Raw genomic sequence first — 19728 nt, forward strand, 5'->3', positions numbered from 1 at the left:
AGCAAATGTGGAGGCAATAAATCCTCATCCAAAGGAAAAAGGACACAGATTTTCCAGGCAAGCTAAAGCAGAAAGTTTCAATATTGCTCATATAATTTGTCTAAAAGTAAGAGATCACTCTGTGCCACTACACATTGAAACCTAGGGGTACAGAGGTGTGGCTGGATGAATGAGGTGTGAAAGAAAAGCTCACAGTCGAGGTCACTTTTTGTTCCTTTATAGTAGTTTGGGGTCTTTTTCTAGTTGATCTGTGTTTTGAGTCTTTTTGTAGTCATTTTGTCTCTTTGTAGTTTTTTGGTCTCTTTGTGGTTGTATTTCATCTCTTTGTGGTCAATTTGTGTCTTTCTGTAGTTCATTTACATTTCTTTGTGATTGTTTTCCATCTGTTTTTAGTCACATTTTCTGTCTTTGGGGCCATTTTGTGTCTCTTTGTGGTAATTTTGTGTGTTTTTAGAGTCTTTTTGCATCTCTCTGTAGTCAGTTTGCATCTCTTTATGGTTGTTTTCCAGCAATTTGTAGAAATGTTTCATCTCTTTGTGGCCATTTTGTCTCTGTGTAGTCATTTACCATCTCTCTGTAGTCAATTTGTGTCTCTTTGTGGCTGTTTTGTGCCTCTTTGCGGCCTTTTTGTCTAATTTTGTGGTCATTTTACATCTCTTTGTGGTCATTTTGTGATCGCCTTCAAAGAGGCACAGGCCCAGGGGCCCATAGTCTTACGGGGCCCCTGGGTCTGTGCTCAAGAGACTCATTTAGTAATCTTCCCATGTATCCAGCTCCTGTTATGTTTCTTTCCCCCCCTACTGCTCTCTGCTTCCACCCGCTTTGATTAACTCCCATTAAGAAACCACTCCAAGTTGCTCAGCTATCCGACACATTTACAAGTCATAAAGCATTGCAATCAACAAACTCGCACCAGACTGAAACTCTCCAAGCGCCCATTTGGAGACTGCCACAATGAAGCTGAGATTTCAAATGGCAACAAAGTGGTGCTTGACACAGCTCGGGGGATGAATGGAAAAGCTGCCGAGGATTTATGTCTCAAAAGCATCAAAGTCCATGAGAGAGGGACCCTGGGGAGAGGATGCAACTATGTCCTCTGTCAAAACTGAGGGAATCAGTCCAAACAATTTGGCTGGATAGAAAGTGGCTGCCACAGCCGGAGACCAAAACAACAACATTTGTCTGTGGTAAAGAGGGGAAGTGCAGCTAACTGATTTTACATGGTTTTACCCACAGCTACAGGAAATGACAGGAAGCAAATGCAACAAATTCTATATCAGAATGGCATTCACCTTGGATTTGTTCTTGTCTGATACAAGGAATAGTGTTTTCATTTTGGGACACTGAAATATTATATCAAAGTATTAGGGGATCGATTTCTGAAAACTCTGTTTTCATTGCAGTGAGTGAAGGACTTCTCAGTGAAAAGAAAACAAATATGTCTCTTTTTAAAATATGTGACAAATATGTTGTACATTCATTCAATATGAACTGAATGCTGTGAAGAGATGGAGGATTTTTGTAATTGAAGGTAAAAGGTATACCTTGAATACAACAGAAGAAATGAGTGTAACAAGAGCAGATGCTTTCACAGGGTACATCTTTAAGGCCACAGCTTATAAATACAAAGTTATTGTGACTGATCACCATTGTCCACTGATAAAACATTTCTAGTGCAGTCTTCAGGAATTACATTTCCTCCGTCTGCAGCGCTGGGTATCGCAAGCTGAGATGGGGATGATAAATCATGCTTTTATTTCATCCCATCTAAACCATGTTACTCACCTTTCTTAGCCTAGCTTAGCACTTTTTTGCTTGTACGATTTGCAAGTGATCCGGGAAGCTGCTGTAAAGATTTTGCGCAGGTCGCCTATTAGTCAAATTATTTATTTATTTTTTAATACACGCTCTCCATTAATTCAAAATCTATTTCAAGACTCTTGTGGTCACCTCCACAGCTCTGCATGGTCAAACACCTGCCTCCATTAGAGACGCACTACCCCTACTGTTGTTCTCTGAGGTTTTCTCATCAGGGGTGGCTGGTTGTTCCTTGCTCCAGGCTTAAAACTAAAGGTGATTTTGCCTTTGAAGATGAGGCTCCTAAACTTAGGACCTTTCTCCCTTTGGACACCTTTAAAAAGCAGCTTATGACCCACTGTTCAGACCTGCCCTTGTTTAGTTATATTTACCTCTATTATGCTGTATTTTACACCTTACATTTGTCTTTGTCTTGTGATCTACTTGGACATCTGATCTAAAACTGTGCTGTATAAATAAATGTCACTTTACTTACTTACTCATAGTCACTGAATGGTTTAATGAGTATGAAATTGATGTGAATCTTATGCTATGGCCTTCACAGTCCAAATTAACACCTATGGGAAATTTTGGTGCTACTTGTTAGGCAGTGATCACCTCATGTTTATCCCTCCAGTAAAGTTTCACAGATCTGGAAAGTGTATGCAAAGGAGTGTTGGAGCTGTTCTGGTGGCCAAACCTTCATACCAAAATGCTTACGTTTTTCCTTCAATTTGTCACCTGTATGCACTTTAAATCTTCCTCATGCATTAAGCCTCAAAACTTTAAAAGATACATAATACTGTGTGTAGAACACAATACTGTTTTGACTGTGTGCCACCAGTGAGGATAACTTTATTCTAATGCTGGAAAATCACACTTTAGAGGAGTTTCAGTATTGTAACACTAAAGACATCTGTTTTACCAGATATAGCTACTTGTCACACCTCTTTATGATAAACTAATTGACACTTGCTGTTGAATCAATAAGGCTTCTTTCACAGTAAGACATTTTGACTTGTCTCTGTAGGAAGAGCACAGGTGTTACTAATAACATTAACAATGGCTCCTCTCTTCTATTTGAGTGTCACAGTAAGCCATGACAGTGTGAGCCAGCAGGCACAACCCTGGTTAATTTTATTATTTACACATGTGCTTTTCCTGCTGTGACATGTTAAGATGTCTACTGTGAAAAAGGCCTATCCTGAAGCTGAATGAGTATTATACATTCAAGAAAGGACAGCCAAAAACATCTGTCCTTTTTATCCCCTAAATTGAATTTCAAAGAGCATCATGGTATATATGGATTCAGACTCTTTTCTGTCTGTAATTATAAGAAAATTTTAAATGCAACTCCAACTGTCAACATAAACTCCAGCTACTTCTTATATTATTTTGCTCGCAGATGTTTCTTTCTACTGTAGCGAACAATTAAAACTTCTCAAACCATATGACAAGTATGTTCTGCAGCTATAGTGTTTTCTGCCCATCAATAGCATGTGCAAATCCTCTACCTTTGTACCACTTTGCTGCACCAAAGACATCATACCATAGACAATTCATTTTTATTGGCTGTATAAAGAACATAATGATATCACTTAAACAACTGATAATCTGACCTTTCCTTGGAGCAAACTGATTTTTGGAAACACTACAGTATTTGTAGTGTATGGAGGCAAGGTACAACAGTAGTTCAGCAAATAATGTATGCATTAAAATGTATGAGTAATGGCTTTGCACGTAACCACAGCATTTATATACAGTGTAAATCTCCTCTGAAGGCAGCAGTGTGCTCAAACAGGCGGAGAACACCTTTATAAAACTGTATCTGTGCTCAGCCACATTACAAATAGAACAGTGATTATGCATTTTCATGGGTCATTTTGAAAACAAATTTTACAAAGTGCTGCACAACAAAGATAAATGCACATAATCAACATTATTCCACAAAATAAGAGGACAGCACAGTAATGACACTTTCACTTTTGAAAGTGTTAATAGTTAAAGAACACTCATTAAAGTTATGTGTAAGGTGAGGGAGGTTAAAACAAACCAGCAGAGTGGAATAATACCAGAAAATGAAATGACTGTAGCAAAGCAAATATGTAAAACCAGTCTTTAGAAATTGTTTAAAAGCCTGAGCTTCTTTGACCATGTATTTTTTAAAGGTTAAAATGGGCATTTTGTTTCCTTCAACCTTATGTGAAGGGTTTTTTTTTTTTTTTTTTTTACTGGATTTATTTACTGGGAAGCTGCTGTTGTAGGATCTCAGGTTGGTCATTAATTGTTGAAAGGGGTCAGAGATAAAACAGACCTTCAAGCAAGGAACAGTTTAGTACTTGTGGATTTTATTTTTCTTTGCTTGGTCAAGATGACAGGCACCTAAAATTGCGAGGCTGTGTCTGCAACCCACAGTTCAACGAGGAGTCAGAACAATGTGAAACAACATTCAGAAACAATGCTTATATATAAAAAAAAAAACGTTTGACTTACAAATCACAAGTTGGTGCTTTCCACTGAATCCTGGATATGTAGGAGCTATTGGAGTCCTTCGATCTGGGTAGCAACACCAACTACTGCTGTAGTCTAGACGTCAGACCTCACCTCTAAAGTCACGCTCAAGTTGAGAAGCTTTAGGATAAAGGGAAGCGGGAGAGATGCTGTCGCCGCCGTCAAATTTTCAAACCAAGATAAAGGAAAAGCCAGAGTTTCTCAAAGCAGGGACAACAGATGGAATCTCATATCCTCTCCTCAATCACTGAAAAGTGTATATGATGTTGAATCCGGTCTCATGCAGACACATTTCCACTGAGAAAATCCTATATTTGAATCCCACCCTTGCTTCTGAGAACCATCTGGAAATGTATAAGCTATGGATAAATGAACTAGATGCCAACTTTACAGAGAAAAACTTCACTTTTTAGCCTCTAAGTCAGTTGAAATAGACTGACATGACCAACATTTTGCTTCCTTGGTAGCATCTGTTGTCTGGAAACTAACTAACTGCAATCAATATAGAAATTGTCCGACAAGCCTCTTAAAGGTCTATTTTGGGAAATACAGTTATTTGCTTTTGGTCTGAGAGATAGATGAGAAGAATTATATCAATCTTAGATTTGTTTGTTGTGTATGGAGTTGGAGCAAGAGGCAGGGTTACAGACTCGAAGCAGAGGGAAACAGCTACACTCAATGTCTGAAATTTAAGAGTACGCCTACCTCTAAATCTCACTAAACGCCTTGTATCTTGTTTGTTTAATCCATACACAAACAGAAGTTACAGTATGTGCTGCAATTATTTCTTGGCAAACACCATCCAGGCATATTGACTTTCTGCGGTCTTGTCACAGTGAGGTTGCCAGGTTTGGTCCCATCATGCTTTTATAGATGCCTTTACTAAAATCAAGCTCAGACTGTAATTGTGGCACAGAAATGCTATCATATAACTCAGAGGAAAAGTGAATGTTGAACTAAGCTTTTAAAGCCACCATACGTCTACATTTATTTGATTCACTTCGATTATAGTGTCTTTCAAATATTTCTGATTATATATGTTTTTTGGTTTTAGGGAAAAAAAGATGGTTTCCGGCCTAAAGCAGTCTATTTAGCTCTGAAATATCTGATTTTACTTCTGTAATGTTCCACTATGTTCATCAGTTTATGTTCCATGTACTGCTGGACTGGTAGTGCACAGTGGGTTTTTAGACATTTTTTTTGCTGAAGAAGAAGCCTGCTGTGGCTGGAAATGAGAGTGATTAGTTTGGTGACATTGATGAGAGTGTTGAGATTGAACCAAAACAATAAAGTTGCTGACCATAAAACCCAAACAATGAGCTTAAAGACGTTAATGCGCCCAGGAGAGCTGAGAGGAACTGTGTAGTCTGGTGATAATTCTCTAGCCTGTAAGTTTATCACTCCTTTCACATGACATGTAGTCAATTGATCCATTGTTAATATAAAAATATTTACTGGCCCAGCTTTAAGTGCCTTGCTCAGAGGCAGGACCTCAGCAGCAGCCAGTGTTTTTTCATGACACTCACGTAAAAAAATGACCCAGGAAAACATAAAAAATGCAACCGAACCAAAGACAGAAACCTCCCAATAAGGCCCTTGCAGGTGGGAGAATTTGGCACGTTGCCAGTGGTAACCAACTTGGGAGCACTGGTCTCTCATTTACCTTCCCAATGCCCACAGATTTTTCCAGTTCCCAGTCCTGCATTGAGACCAGCAACCTTTCAGTCATCAGCTGGCATCTTTGGGCAACCCTCACTACTCAAGCCCCTTCCTCCACAACAACCACTACCACCACCGCTGCTGCTGCTGTAGTCATTATTGTGTCCACTTCACACCGCGAGATGCCGAGTTGCTGACAGATACTCCACCTGGCACAGATTGCCCCGGTGTACTTCTAATTTTGTGTTTGTCGACTGTCAGAAACCTGCAGGATGTCTCCTCCAGGTCTGAACCAGACAGCGGGACATAATTATTGTGTGTTCCTTGGTACGTCACCCAGCTCTCGAGGAGAGGCGAGGTCGGTCAGCCTCACTGACTCCCATCACCCAAACAGCTCCTCCTCATCTCACACTCTAAAGGAAATGTGTGTGTGTGTGTGTGTGTGTGTGTGTGTGTGTGTGAGAGAGAGAGAGAGAGAGAGAGAGATTCATACCTTTTCTCCAGGAGATAGGAAGACAGGCAAGAAGGGATGGCATAATACTTTTGTTTACAACACTGGAAAAAGGTGTGTATTTGTCTCTCTCACACACACTCTCAGTGTGTGTGTGTGGATGTCAGACTAGACAAACCAAGCATTTATTCCCTGTAGCACAAGTGTGTGTCATAACCAGGTGAGTGTGACAGATCGGGGGCTTCACTACAGTGACGGGGAGCCAAGGCCATCTTGCTTGTATTATTCATGAGAGTCAGGGATGTCTCGTTGGCACGCTGCTTTGGCACAGCACAGATAGCACAGCAGCAAAATAATGGGAAGCTGTAGCTCACTGCTGTGTCATCAACATCACAGTCTTATAGCAGCACCTAGTGCTCACTGTATGAAAACTAAATTGCTGGAAGATGGAGGCCACAGCCATACATTCCTCAGTTTGTTTTTCAAACTCATCCTGTGTGTTCCTTCTTGTTTCAGAGTCAAACTTTCCCTTTTTTTAAATTATAAAGCAAGAAAAAATAAAAATAAATGTGTGTCCCTGGTCAGAGCCATATTTTTACTCTTCTGATTAGAGGTAGAAAAGTAGAATGGTGTAGTTTTGGGGTTGGAAACTCAAGGAAAAGGGTTACAAATCTTTAAATAATGTGGCAACTCGTGGATTACAGCAATGTAAGTATAAGAGACAACAGTTTGACCAGCTCTACCAGCTCATGGCACCAGTAAGTATATTATTAGCACCTGCAGCAGCTGACAACAGGTAAGATGAATTATAACATAATAATGTAATATTTGAACATATATGAATGTAGGTGGATCAAACATGGCTAATCTTTAATGTAGTGTGTACTGGAAGCAACAGCTCAGGTACAGAAAATAAGGCCTGCAGTCACACAGGCAATAAATACAAAAGAGGGGGTTGATGAATGTCAGAAATAATTACTGGGCTAGCTTAGAGCAAGAACAGGCTTTTGAGGCATGGAACGAGACTGAAAGAGGCGCTGTTCTCCCTGTTACAAGTCAGTGTACCATCAAAATGAGTCTGAAGCTGTTATTTTAAGGTGAAGTAGTTCCATAATATTGTCACCATTTTATCCGTTCCTGTTCTAACAAAATTACACTCCAAAATTACAAACCATGGGATATATTACAATAATAATAACAATATATGATGTTACCACACATTGGTCTGGCTAAATGAATGTTAATTTCTTTGTAGCGACTAATTTTAGATTGTCTTCTTTAAGTAGAGACATTTGAACATTTCTCAGGACTAAGAGGTGTAATTTTCATGTTTTGTGTCTTCTTGTTAAAATATTCATGGGCTTTGATGTAGATATTGATGAAAATCTACATCAAGTTTGTGATGAACCCAAGTGTAGGCTAGGTGACATGTTTCCCGACGGTCTTTGAACGCAGCATTAGTTCCGCCAACTTGTTGCTCAACCGGAGAGGAACGCCTCTTCCTCCTCTCTGTCACTCGGTGTATTTATGTGAAGCTCAGCCACAGCTCACTCACTCACTCACTGCTTGCTTCTAATCAGAGCAGAGACATGGCCGCCAACCGGGTGATCGTTTACGGAGGGAGAGGCGCTCTGGGCTCCAAGTGTGTCCAATATTTCAAGTCCAAAGGATGGGTGAGTGATGAGAGTTTAAGGTCAGCCTCTAACGGACCAGATGCTAACACTCTGCAATGCTAACTGCGTCTATGTGTCCTCTCTACATGAAATTAACAGTGGGTCGCCAGCATCGACATGGTTGCAAATGAGGAGGCGAATGAAAACGTGATAGTGAAGATGAGTGAATCTTTCACTGAGCAGGCAGGACAGGTGAGCTGCACGAGACACAAACATGGATCACATGTTGCATGTTTCCCTGTTTCATTAGTGTCAAACTGAAACGCTAACGGAGATAACAGGCTGCAGTGAAACTGTAACCACCAACAACTTAAATCTAACTTTTGAATTTGAAGGCAGTAATAGAATGATTTGTTTTTGCTTTGCTAGTTAATATGTAAGCTAATGCTGCGTTCAGGTCGCATTGGAAAAGGTGGGGAAAAATCAGTTGCAACTTAAGACCATCTTCATTATCGGTTATTTTTCCGATTAATGCTTTTAGTGTATGAAATGTTAGAATGTCAAACGTCCTAGACCCAGATATATTCATCTTATGATCATATATATATATATATATATACACACACACACACACACACATATATAGATGTATATGTATGTGACAAAAATAAGTGAGGGGTTTGGCTGCCTTTTTGATGCCAAGCTTTCAAAGTTCTGCAATGTATTTAAGTCAATAAATTAAAAACTTTTGTAGCTTTTTTAAATCAGCTCTGTTTCCAAAAATTTGTACAAGTGACTTTAGTTTTACTGTTTTAATCCCTTGCTTGTGACATTACTGATTTGGCTGCTTTGTTAGCTGAAGTTGTCACATGCCCATAGTGTGTGACACTGAGATTACAAAATGGTCATATTTTATAGGAATAATTAGCAGGTTTACAATCTGTGACAGATCCTCTACCATTCATGTATTTCCCATACTGGTATTCCACCATAAACGCATACATTTCAAATTGATTTAATTATTTTATTCTTATTTGATACAGTATTATAGCTTTTCATTTTAATGTCTTGATTTTGCTGATTTGTATGACTTTGTATAAATTCTTTTGTATCCCTCTGTATTTACATTTATTTCTTGTCATCTCATCACAGGAACACACTTGTGTATTTTCTTTTTTTTTTTTTTGCAGTAAAGCACTGTATTATCACATGGAGGCAGCTGTAAATGCTTCATCCAAATAATCCACCTTTTGTTTGTTGACTTGAATGCATCACAGAACATGCATTTAAATATTTCCAGCTGGTGTGCACGCTGACATTTTACAGCCATTCGTCTGTGTGTGTGAGCCCTGCGGCTTTATGAAAAGATGTTAACAGTTATCTCTGTTTTTGTGCAGGTGACGACAGACATGGCTCAGTTGCTAGGGGACCAAAAAGTGGATGCCATCTTGTGTGTGGCTGGAGGATGGGCGGGAGGAAAATGTAGTTCCAAAGGTCAGAGTTCAGCCTTTGTTTGTTGTAACATTAATCATCAGCCACTTATTTCCCCGCAGCAATTCATGGTTAATTTTGAGGACAAGCCTTACAAATTATACTTATGTAATTTGGCAGATGTAAATTTATTCTTGACGTTAGGAACAGAAGTGTGACAAAATAATCTCAGCTCCAAAGTCCATTTACTAGCTTTTTCCACAATTCTATAATATATTTCATGTTACATGAATTATGACACTGTAGTTTAAACCCTCTTGCTTTGTTGCTTCTATATCTATTTTTACTGTGTCCAGAAAATTGTCTGTGTTTGATTGCAATATGCATATCATCAAACACTACCTTGCATTGAAAGCAAACTGTCAGTTCTCTGAAGACTAAGCACTAACATTTATATTGACTGTGCAGCTAATTAGCATTTTGTGGTTTCTGTCAGTTGTGCATGCTTGTCGAATATCTGTGTCACATTATTATGTGCTGGCCGAAGAGTTTACCATTTTAGTAAATATTCTTATTTTCTCTCTGGTAGAGATTTAGATGACAAGATCAATACTCCCAACAGCCAGCCAGCCAGCTATCTTAGCTTAGCATAAAGAGTGGAAACAGGTGGAAACAGCTAGCTTGGTTCTGTCCAAAGGTAACAAAATCCACCTACTTGCACCTCTTAAGTCACTTATTTACACTTATTTTAAGTTTTTTTTTTTTTAACTTATTTTAATGCTACATCTTGTTTGTTAAATTCACTCAAAAGCTAAAGTGTTAAAATGACAACTCAGTTTTTCAGGGGATTAAGCTGCCAGGCAAGCAGTGAAGACTTCAGGAAATTTCTGGTCCTAGCCAAGAATTAGTCTGCGGCATAATCCTCTGTTAAACAGCAGTTTGTCATTTTTACACTTTAGTTTTTGAATGAATTAAAGAAACAAAATATTATGTGTTAATTTATGAGCTTTAAAGGAACTGGTAGGAGATTTTATTACTGTTGGACAGAGTTAGGCCAGCTGTTTCCCCATGTTTCCAGGCTTTGTGCTAAGCTAAGCTAACTGGCTGCTAGCTGTAGCCTTATATTTAACAGCTAAATTTGAGAATGGTGTTGATCTTCTCATGTGACTCCCTGCTAGAAAGCAAATGTTTATTTCTCAGAGTGCTGAACTATTTCTTTACAGGCCAGCTCATAATAATGTGATGAATCTGTAGAGCAAGCATTTTTAATAAATAAGATACCACAGGATTAAAAATTAGACTTTCTTTTATAAGTATTGGCCATGTCTCTCTCAGATTTATACAAAAATACAGATCTGATGTGGAAACAGAGTGTGTGGACCTCCACTATCTCCAGCCACCTCGCCGCTCTGCACCTAAAACCAGGAGGATTGTTGACTTTGGCCGGAGCTAAAGCAGCTCTCTCAGGCACTGGAGGTAAGGCACACACTTGTGTTTACCGTTCTCATCATGATGACCTGGTGTGGCCGTGTGTAACGTCAGTGTTCCAGGCAGACCTTGACTTATTGGAGACTTCATTGTGCATACGTCTTTGTTGTCCAACCTGCCAATTCAAATAATGTAGGTAATAAAAGGCGCTGCAGGGCTCTGACCAGGGAATTGACATACTGATCAGAGGCAGTGGGAGGCTCACACAGATCACAACGGTGATGGGGGGAAAAGGTGTCGATAAAATGGATCCCAGAAACAAAACAAGCAGAAAACAGAAGACAGAATAGCTGATGAGATCATGGGCAGCAGTGGGACTCTGTGGTTAGAGAGTCAGTTTCATAAACCAAAAAAAAATCCATAGTTTAATTCCCAAAATGGCCTGTTTGTCCATCAGTATCATGTTGTTCTCTGTGTCCTTTATTAACTGACTCAAGCCTGATCTGCTCACTCTTTGTAACCTATTCTAAACAAGAGCAGGTAAATTTTTAAAACGTAACTGACTGGGCTTCATTACAAAAGGAAAAAATCAAACAATGTCAAATGAATAAATGTGACCAGTCAGTAAAAATTAATAGAATATAGAAATTAATTCATTTATCAGTACTAATGAGTAACAACAGCAGTAATATATTGATAATGAAAATACTTTTTACTTCATTATTATCTTACACTAGCCTAACTGGTCAGCCTCTGTGGGCAGCCAGAAAGGCTTTGGTGTGGCGCCATAGGATGTCCTGCCACCCCTGTATCTAAGCCAACCATGTGATGGGCTGAGATCCAACTCTACAGCAACACAAAACCCTGGCTCAGCACTCAGCACGGAGCCCACAAGCTCATTGGCTACCGACTTAGCTAGAGAATGACTCAGCAGTTGTGGCTGCACGCACATTATCCACATGGACAGAGTGTGTAAACTCCACTGAAACAGACTGAAAGCACCTTGCATCTATTGTTCTCTTGGGGCTGGGGTTGTATCATTCTGCTGGATCCGCTTCTATAGGGGCTGGTTTTTTTAAAACACAAAAGAACTGTGGAAGTTGCCATCTCATTTTCCAAAAAGCCATTTTTCTTTGAGCTGTGAGGTCTAATTACATGTGAGTCAACACCAAGAGCCAGATGTTATGAAATAGAAAGAGACAGCACTGAGAGCTACCTTTACTCTGTGTGCTTTGATCAAAGAAAGTAAGAGCAAAAATTTAATAAGTGTTGGACAAATTCAGATCATCTGTGCAGGGGAAACAGAAAAGCAGGTTAGAATGACTAATAGCATTGACTTTGAAGGTTGTTAATCAAAGTTTTATGAATGAAAATCCAGCTAAATGTTGGAAACATGATCAGTAGATATGAGACAACAAAGATGTGGAGATTTTTCTTCAAAGCATCATGTCAACTAGTCAAGTAGTGAAAATGGGAGAGGATTCAGAGATTGACCACATGTTCTGGCCAGTGGACAACAATGCATTTACTCTCATGAACTGGTCACTGTTCTGTTAGATTCTGCCCAATAGAAGAGTAAGAAAAAAGCTTGATAGACTAAGAAAGGTCCAAAAGAAAGGTCAAACCACGTGAATGAGTTTGTAATAATCCTGACCTCTCAGTTAGGATTTAAAACCGAGGTTGATCCCTAAAAAGAGCAAATGGAGGAGACCTCTCTGTGCCTCTTCATGTGACTTGTGTTGTTTTTCATAATCTGTGATTATCCAGACTAGAAGTACAGCAAACCAGCCTGATGTGACTGACTTCAAGCATAAATTGGGTAGTTAGGAGGTCTGTTGTTAATGGATTCACATTAGCCCAGAACATGTGACCTGTCAGGTACAGGATGTCAAAACTTGCAGGTTGACCTGATGGTTATACAGTAAATCAATGCAGTATTGATTTTAGTGTCTTTAAGCTATTGTTTGACTGTTTCCTCCAACTTGTGCTCCCCTTTTAGTTTTGATTTTGATCTTGGAGAAAAACAAAAGCGTGAAAGAAAAGTCATGTCACCGCCCCTTGTTCCCATTGGTCAGTTCCTTGTAAGCCTGTCATAAGGTTGGTTTGGGGGGGGTGAGCAGATGCTTAGCATTCTTTGGAAAGCCTGTTTAGATGTTGGGCAGAAAATTACTTTTACTGGTTCCAGATGCTGAAGCTACAAAACATTCCTCTCAAGTTATTAAAGGCAGGGTTTGTGTACAAATTTGGTGTGAAAATAATAGACTCACTAGAGGAAAGAGACTATATAGAAATTGTATGTAGTCAGTAAATTGTTCACGATTTTTTTTTATAGCACAGGGTGAAGACGTGTGTTGCATTTTACCTGCTGCTCTTCCAGTTTTTTAAGTCCGAGGATGTTCCTTCCATAGATTTAGTGATGTCTGCCCGCTTGACCTCTCTCTACTAAATCAATGTCATCCACTCCTGGGCACAGTGTGTGATGCATTTGATGTAGTGTGTGTGTGTGTGTGTGTTTGTGCGTGCACTGCCTTTGCAAACTGAATTTTCTCCTAAAAGAAATGTTCTATCGTTAATCCCCAGGCATGGTGGGCTATGGTATGGCCAAAGCTGCCGTACACCAGCTGTGTAAGAGTCTAGGAGCAGAAAACAGTGGGATGCCATCAGGAGCCGCCGCCGTGGCGATATTACCGTGAGTACTGCAGTGAAATGTTGTGTATGCACTTGGTCATGATGCATGTTGAGTTGCGAGGTTGGGGAGTGCAGCACTACAGTAGTACATGGAAACCATGGTGTGTGTGACGGATAGGATGCAGGTAGGGGCTTTGAAGGAAAACACCAGAACACAAAGGATACAAAAGAACACTGTAGGCCATGGACAATCCTTTTAGTTTGATACAATGAATACTTTAGTTCAGCAAAAGTGATGATATAGTTACAGGAAACACTCTATGAGGATAGATCAATAAATGTATGACAAACATTATGTCACAATAAATGTGTGACAGACATTTCAAGTCATTTTGCAGCTAACAGCAGTATGCACCACATGGCTACCTGAACAACATTTTGACTATTATATTTTAACACTGTGATTGATTTAAAATCTGTTGCTTAGGCCTTACATACATTTGTTTGTTTTGGTATTAGTTTTTGTTTGCTGAGATCTGAAAAGCATGAGATTTAATTTGCGAACATATACTGAATGACAGCTTTCCTTTAGGAAATATAAGTTTTAAGCCCAAACTCATCACTATGATACAACCAAGGTTTTTTTCTTTTTAAACTTTAAAAAGCTCCCCCATAACAACAAAGGACATTTTACAAATGTTTTCACAGTTGAGTCCTTGTGAAGAGCAAGCTCGCCTTGTGTAAAATCAAGAAACAAATGGAGACCATCGACAACCCTAAACCTCCAATAGCCTCATATACTCTAACATGATGCCTTTTGAACTACACACAGTACATTTGTCTTTATCAACCTGTATAGTCCATGATATTATTATAATAAAGAGATGACAGTCTTCAGTTTTTTTCCCCTGGAGAGAGAGTTTGTTCTTTGCTTGTTTGATGATATCATATTTTATTCTATTGCACAGATGCAGCAACAGAATCTTATTAGAAAAACAGAACAAATAGAGTCCCACTTAATGTAGACAGGACTTTCTGTTCTGTTATAGCCACACTTTGTGCTTTAAGTAGAAAGTGTAACATAGAAATCTTAGACACTGCAGCTTTAAATACACCAGCGATACACACAGCCAGTAAACGGAGTGAAGATGAAAGCTATTGTTCTGTAAAATTAGCTGTGCTGCACACTCCTTTGTTGTGTTCGATGGATAAGTGTGAGGTGAAGATAAGCTGCGGTGGATAAGGCTGCTGGTTTCACCCAGTATATCTCTGGTCTTGCACATGATCTGTTTCAGATGAATGACGCTCACGGCAGCCTTTGCATCATCGCCTTGTCTGTTCGCTTATTGAATTTAAAACCAGTGTTTTTTTGCAGTGTCATCGTGAGAAGCAGGAATGGGTTTTCAGGGGTGTTTCTTGCTCCTGCTCTCTCTTTGGTTGCATTTTCTAACAAAATGAGGCAGGACTGCCTCTCCAGCATGCTGTCACATCTGTTCAGCATTAGCCCCATGACTTGCGTTTCTGTTGCAGCCTGCATCCCCCAACCCCCCGTGCTGCTGTGTACCATCATATACCAACACTGTAGAGCAGTATAGTGTATTCCTGCAACACCAAGATAATAACTGAACAGGGTTTTTGAGTGCAACACAAAAACAGTTCCTCAATGGATTTTGTGATTTTGTGACTCCTATTCTTTACCTTACTTCTATTTGGGTTGAAATTGTAGCTTGTATTTATTTACATTTAGTGAAATATGTTGGCTTTTAGTAGTTCCTGTTAGCAGTTATTCTTATACTGAAACAACCTGAAAAAAAAACCAGATGATTCTCAGACATTCTATGAGTTCTAAACAGGTTTATGGACATTTATTCATGATGTATATGATGATGTGTCAGTCACTCTGAAGCTCTCTCTCTCTCTCTCCCTCTATCTATATATCTATCTATATATATATATATATATATATATAATATATATATGTAGATGAGTGCAATTTTTTGATGCAAATTGCCTCAGTCGAACATTAAAGGTTTAATAGTACCTTAATTGCCTCCACGAGCTGTGTGTCCTGCCCTCTGCTGACCCCAGCTGTTGACCCCATTGAAATGTGTCCAGATCAGTGGCCAAACTACAGTAACTAACTTCCCTGTTGTTTTCATATCTTAGGTTAATATTAGCATGCTTGTCCTGAAGGTGACATGAAAAGCACGCTGCATGGAATTGCTCATGAATACGATAACATGATCGCTAAACAGAAACATGATGCAAATGACTTAATCTTCTGTCCACATCCACACGAGGCCCGTGTACAGCGCTCTGTATGTGAGGAGATGCTGCAGTCTGCCAGTGCTCCTTCCTCTCTGCCCTCCCCAGACTCTGATTCACACCCTGATTGTCATCTGGCTTAATTTGGCAGGGTTACCTTGGATACACCGATGAACAGGAAGTTCATGCCTGACGCAGATTTCAGTACCTGGACACCACTGGAGTACATTGCAGAGTGAGTGCTGAAGCAAATAATGATTCATGGCTGTAGTGGGCATTGTAAAAACGGTTGAACAAAGATGTGTTTTTTTTTGTTTTCTGTTTTTTCTTGTTTTCAGTGAAAGGTAAAATACAGTAACTGGGCTGAAAATACAGTAAATCATAAATCGTTGGTCAGTTTATTGATTTAAATATCACAATAATAACATGACGTAACATTACATGATCAAATATACACATTAAGCCCCAAAATATTCCATTTGTTCCAGCGTTTTAGGTTCATATGCAACATATTGAAGACTTTCTCGTCTGTACCCCTACTCAAAAACCTTATTTGGACCTCATTAGTCTTTGTCTCATTATGCCTCTGTGTTTCTCTGTGCTAGTAAACCAGAAGCACAGGTGTTGTTCAGGTGGTGTACGACTCCATATTCTCCATGTCTCCATTAAAGCCACTGTGGACTGAGAAACTAAATTTCTCTCTGATTGTTTAGTGTTGGTGCAAAAAGCTCTTTGATTCTGAACAACTGACACCACAAAAGTCACATTTACCTTTGATGCTCGCAGATCACAGAAACATTTTCAGCTATCAAACCACATTAAAGTTACTGGAAATACCTGACATAATATCAGGTCAGTTGTGCACAACAATTTGAGGATATGACAGAAAAAATGAGCCTGGAACACAAAGTTCATGGGCAGCAGCCCTATTTTAGATGTTATACAGGATGGATTTTCCTTCACAGTAGTAGAGTCGAACTGTGACAGCACAATATGGCAAAATAGATCAACACTGACCTGACACCATAGTATTATTGATGGCTCATGTGTGTTTTTCTTTTTTGTTCTTATCTGTTTATCTCATCCTTCTTTTTTGTCTTGTCAATGTCAATCCCAAAATACAGAATACTGCTATCTGCATTAAGCTACTTGATTCAATCAGGAATTCTGATTTTAATTAATTAATTTATGCTAGCCATAATTTGTAAACTGTGTTGGTTGTTTTTTTTTTGGGGGGGGGGGGGAATACTGGAACTCATCTGAATACATGCTGGGTCCATTTAGACAGAAGTTTGCATTGATTTCCACAGTGTTTACACCCTGTGTAGCCCAAGGGGGATTAGATGGGATTTGATCCAGTTTGATAATCCCTGAGGAAACAGATGAGTGTTCTGAGGACAGAAATAGAAACAGTTGGGGCAGTGGGAAACGAAGAGAGATGGCAGTCAGTTCTTTTTGTCCCTTTTCTTGTCCTCTACTTACCTTTCCTCAAAAAGACAACGTTCATTCATAAAACCTCTAGACTGTTACTAGTTGAAGAGCTTATCTGTAGTACACATCATAATTACTTTGATAGACAAATTTCATTATTCAGCTTCCAAAAAGGTAGTTAACCTCTGTCCTCATTAAGAACTGTGTGCTAATTATGGCTAGTTCAGTTCAGCATTCAGTGTCAGCTTTCATGATATTTAAACACAGCATTTTCATATACATGCTATTCTGAAATAAATCCTAAACAACTTGTCTAACATATATGCCATAAAGAAGAAAAGATGAAAACTTTTTAAGCCAACAGAGGCCACTGAAACTATGTTTACTGTAAAAAAAAAAAAAAAAAAAAAAAAAAACTCCAATCAAGACAAACTTAAACTAGGGCATTCTCTGAATTAAAACATATTCATTTTTTTTAAATGATTTTTTGGAATTTGGACTTTGACATTTGAGATTCTGTCTGTGTCACGGAAGAGTGGAGAGATTCAACTAGTGCTGCAACAATCAATTAAGCATCTGATCAAAAGAAAATTAATCCTAAGTGTTTTGGTGACTGCTTTTAATCATTTAAGTCAGTTTTCAATCAAAAATGCCAAACATTTGATGATTCCAGGTTTTCAAATCCACTGCTTCATGCTCTTACATCATAGTGAATTGAATATTTTGGGGTTTAAACTGATACATGGACAAATATCACCTTGTGCTCTGGTAGATTGTGATGGGCATGTTCTACTATTTTTTGATGAGTATAAATTGATCAATTAATCAAAAACACATATTTATTAATTGATGATGAGTATAGCAGTAGTATAGTAGTATGTGTGGACTTTGAATGCTTCAATAAAATCACTAAACCTGCTCCTATTACTTTGTTTTTCTTCAGAGTGTTTTTCAACTGGGCCACCGGGGTGAACCGGCCGGCATCGGGAAGCCTGATGCAACTGCTGACCTCCGGAGGCGAAACCCAGGCTGTGGCCACTCAGTAGAGGACAGAGTGGAGCTATGGAGATGGTGATGGGGGGTGGGGTGGGGGGGGGTTGTTGGGGGGATTGTGGAGTGGTGAGATAAAGATGGATGGAAGCAGAGAGAGAGAGAGAGGGGGAGAGATGAGGAGATGGAGAAGCACAGAAATGGAGAGAGGAGGGGGATATGGGAAAGGAGAGCTGGAGAGATAGGAGGAGTGATGAAGAGGGGTCGGAGGGTGTGGAGGTGAAGAAGAGGGATGGTGACAGAGAGGAGCTAAATAAAATACAGAGGTGGAGAGGGGATGGCCAGATGGGTTTGTTTTGGAGTCGGGGGGGCTTTCTTTGCAAATGCAGCCTCACAGCTCCATCTAGCTGTAGATCAGTACAATTATCCCAATATAGCAGTCAATCAGACCGTTATATCTTTAACAATGTTAATATATCATTTGCCAGTTTATGACATACAATCAAGGGTGAGCTTTTCAGTCTTAAACAAAAATGTATTTAAAGTACTCAGAATTATTTCAGAGATCAGTGAAGTGAAATTGTGCTAAATGAGAAATGTGTCATATTAAAATGTGTATGTGTGGAAGCAGCCACCAGTTAAGATGCATATAAAATTTGTGACAGTGTTATTACTATAATGTGGAAATTAACATTTCCTCCTGTCCCTCGAAAATGAATTTCAGCACCTTCTTACCTTACTGTACACTGGCTACAGTAAGTTTCTGTAACATCTGTAAAAGCCAACACCTACAGTGTCAATCCTGTGTGACGTGAGATCCGTAGACAGTTTTTTTAATTTGCACTCTTTAGAATCCCTGAGGGTTCTCTGCCACTGCAGAACCTCAAAGTTGAAGAAAGCCGCTGTCTTCTCTCAAACGTACAATACGGTTTAAAGTGGAGTGGCCTTATTTTTTGTTTGTAGCTATCAAGTCAAAGTGTCCTTGATGTCCGCGGTATGAAAAAGGTGCTCTGCTCCTGTGGGTTTTCTAAGTCGTGTATTGTAACTGTCAAAATTCACAATAAAATGAGTCAAAACGAAAGATCGATTTTTGAGGTTTAAAGTTTATTCTTGATATTGGAAACAGCAGTTGACAAAACAATCTCACTGCAAGGTAATTTAGTGGCTTTTCTAGAGCTTTCAATCTTCTAACAAGTCCACTTTCTTAACCATCTACCATTTTATTAGACTGTCTGTATTCTGTAGTTTAAAATGCATGTATATGTATCATGTATAGTTCCCTCAAATATTATCAGCAATGGAAGAAAAAAGGAAACATGTACATTACTTTATACTGACAATACTACAGCAATGTGGGAGCTATTGTGGACACAGCCATCATCTTAAGAATCTTGCCTAGTCGTGCTCGAATTGAAAATGTAGATTTTTTTTTATTTTTTTTTGGTAGCACTTTGAATGTTTCTTTATTTGTGTATGTTGTCTTTTATACTGTGAGAAGTTCAGTTTTAACTTCAAAGCTCATTC

At 39.1% G+C, this 19728-nt stretch overlaps 1 protein-coding gene across 1 annotated transcript; it reads left to right on the plus strand.

Annotated features, from left to right (window-relative positions):
- Positions 1 to 7919: 7919 nt before the first annotated feature.
- On the plus strand, positions 7920 to 19285 carry qdpra (quinoid dihydropteridine reductase a). Its single transcript, XM_018687647.2, has 7 exons — positions 7920 to 8091; positions 8191 to 8283; positions 9429 to 9525; positions 10798 to 10938; positions 13471 to 13579; positions 15935 to 16018; positions 18158 to 19285. Exons 1-7 carry the CDS (start codon positions 8008 to 8010, stop codon positions 18258 to 18260), a joined length of 711 nt encoding a protein of 236 aa, XP_018543163.1. The 5' UTR covers positions 7920 to 8007; the 3' UTR covers positions 18261 to 19285.
- Positions 19286 to 19728: the final 443 nt, after the last annotated feature.

This window comes from Lates calcarifer, linkage group LG8 (genome assembly GCF_001640805.2).
Source record: "Lates calcarifer isolate ASB-BC8 linkage group LG8, TLL_Latcal_v3, whole genome shotgun sequence".
Taxonomy (NCBI): domain Eukaryota; kingdom Metazoa; phylum Chordata; class Actinopteri; family Centropomidae; genus Lates; species Lates calcarifer.

Excerpts from the sequence above, each read along its gene's own strand:
- qdpra (XM_018687647.2), top strand. The coding sequence starts at position 8,008 with ATGGCCGCCAACCGGGTGATCGTTTACGGAGGGAGAGGCGCTCTGGGC. Across the intron at positions 9,526-10,797 it reads AGGAAAATGTAGTTCCAAAG|ATTTATACAAAAATACAGAT; the intron begins GTCAGAGTTCAG and ends TGTCTCTCTCAG. Across the intron at positions 16,019-18,157 it reads CCACTGGAGTACATTGCAGA|AGTGTTTTTCAACTGGGCCA; the intron begins GTGAGTGCTGAA and ends GTTTTTCTTCAG.